We start from the raw sequence: 676 nt of genomic DNA on the forward strand, positions 1-676 counted from the left end.
CCCGGACTCTGGGGAGGGAGTCCTGATGTTCAGTGGTCTTCGGAGAGATCTGAGCTGACGCCAAAACTGCCTGGGCTCGGCGGTGACGACGTGGCCAAAACCCGAAACAGGATTTAATTTGTTTGCTTATTTACATACTTCCTTGACTGGCTGGCTGACTGCTATTCACAGCCTGCGTATTGTCATAAGCAACTGCGTTAATACCAGCCCAGAAGGAAAAACGCTTTCAGCAGCGAAAACGCCCAGAGCCGCCGCCGCAGCGCAGACCTCGAGGGGCGGCCCCTCAAGTATCGCGAGAACAGGCCCAGCGCCGGCTTTCCGCGTCTCTCGCGAGAACGAAGGCTTCAACTTCCGGTTCGGCGCGAGGCGGCGGCGTCTCCTGGGGCAACAGCAATGGCGGCCGCCTCGGCCGAGCGGCTCTTCTCGCTGGAGCTGCTCGTAGACTGGGTGCGCCTGGACGCCGGGCCGCCGCCTTCGCCCGTGGTCGCGGGCGAGGGGGAGGAGGAGGAGGAGGAGGCCTCGCCGCCGCGGCCATCGCGCGCCCTGTGCCCCGCCGTGGCCCTCCGCCTGCTGGACTTCCCCACGCTGCTGGTGTACCCGCCCGGCGGCCCCGGCGCCCCCGCCCCGGAACCCCTGCCCGGCCTGGTCGGCTTCGGTCGCGGCAAGTCGTGCCTCT

At 66.7% G+C, this 676-nt stretch overlaps 1 protein-coding gene across 1 annotated transcript in view; it reads left to right on the top strand.

Annotated features, from left to right (window-relative positions):
- Positions 1-356: 356 nt before the first annotated feature.
- MAP10 (microtubule associated protein 10) overlaps positions 357-676 on the top strand; it is a 3906-nt gene continuing 3586 nt past the window's right edge. Inside the window, 2 exon segments of the mRNA XM_025039078.1 lie at positions 357-674; position 676. The exon segment at position 676 is cut by the window's right edge and continues 3586 nt beyond it. Coding sequence (XP_024894846.1) covers positions 394-674; position 676 — 282 coding nt within the window. The 5' untranslated portion in view covers positions 357-393.

This window comes from Pteropus alecto, unplaced genomic scaffold (genome assembly GCF_000325575.1).
Source record: "Pteropus alecto unplaced genomic scaffold, ASM32557v1 scaffold189, whole genome shotgun sequence".
Taxonomy (NCBI): domain Eukaryota; kingdom Metazoa; phylum Chordata; class Mammalia; order Chiroptera; family Pteropodidae; genus Pteropus; species Pteropus alecto.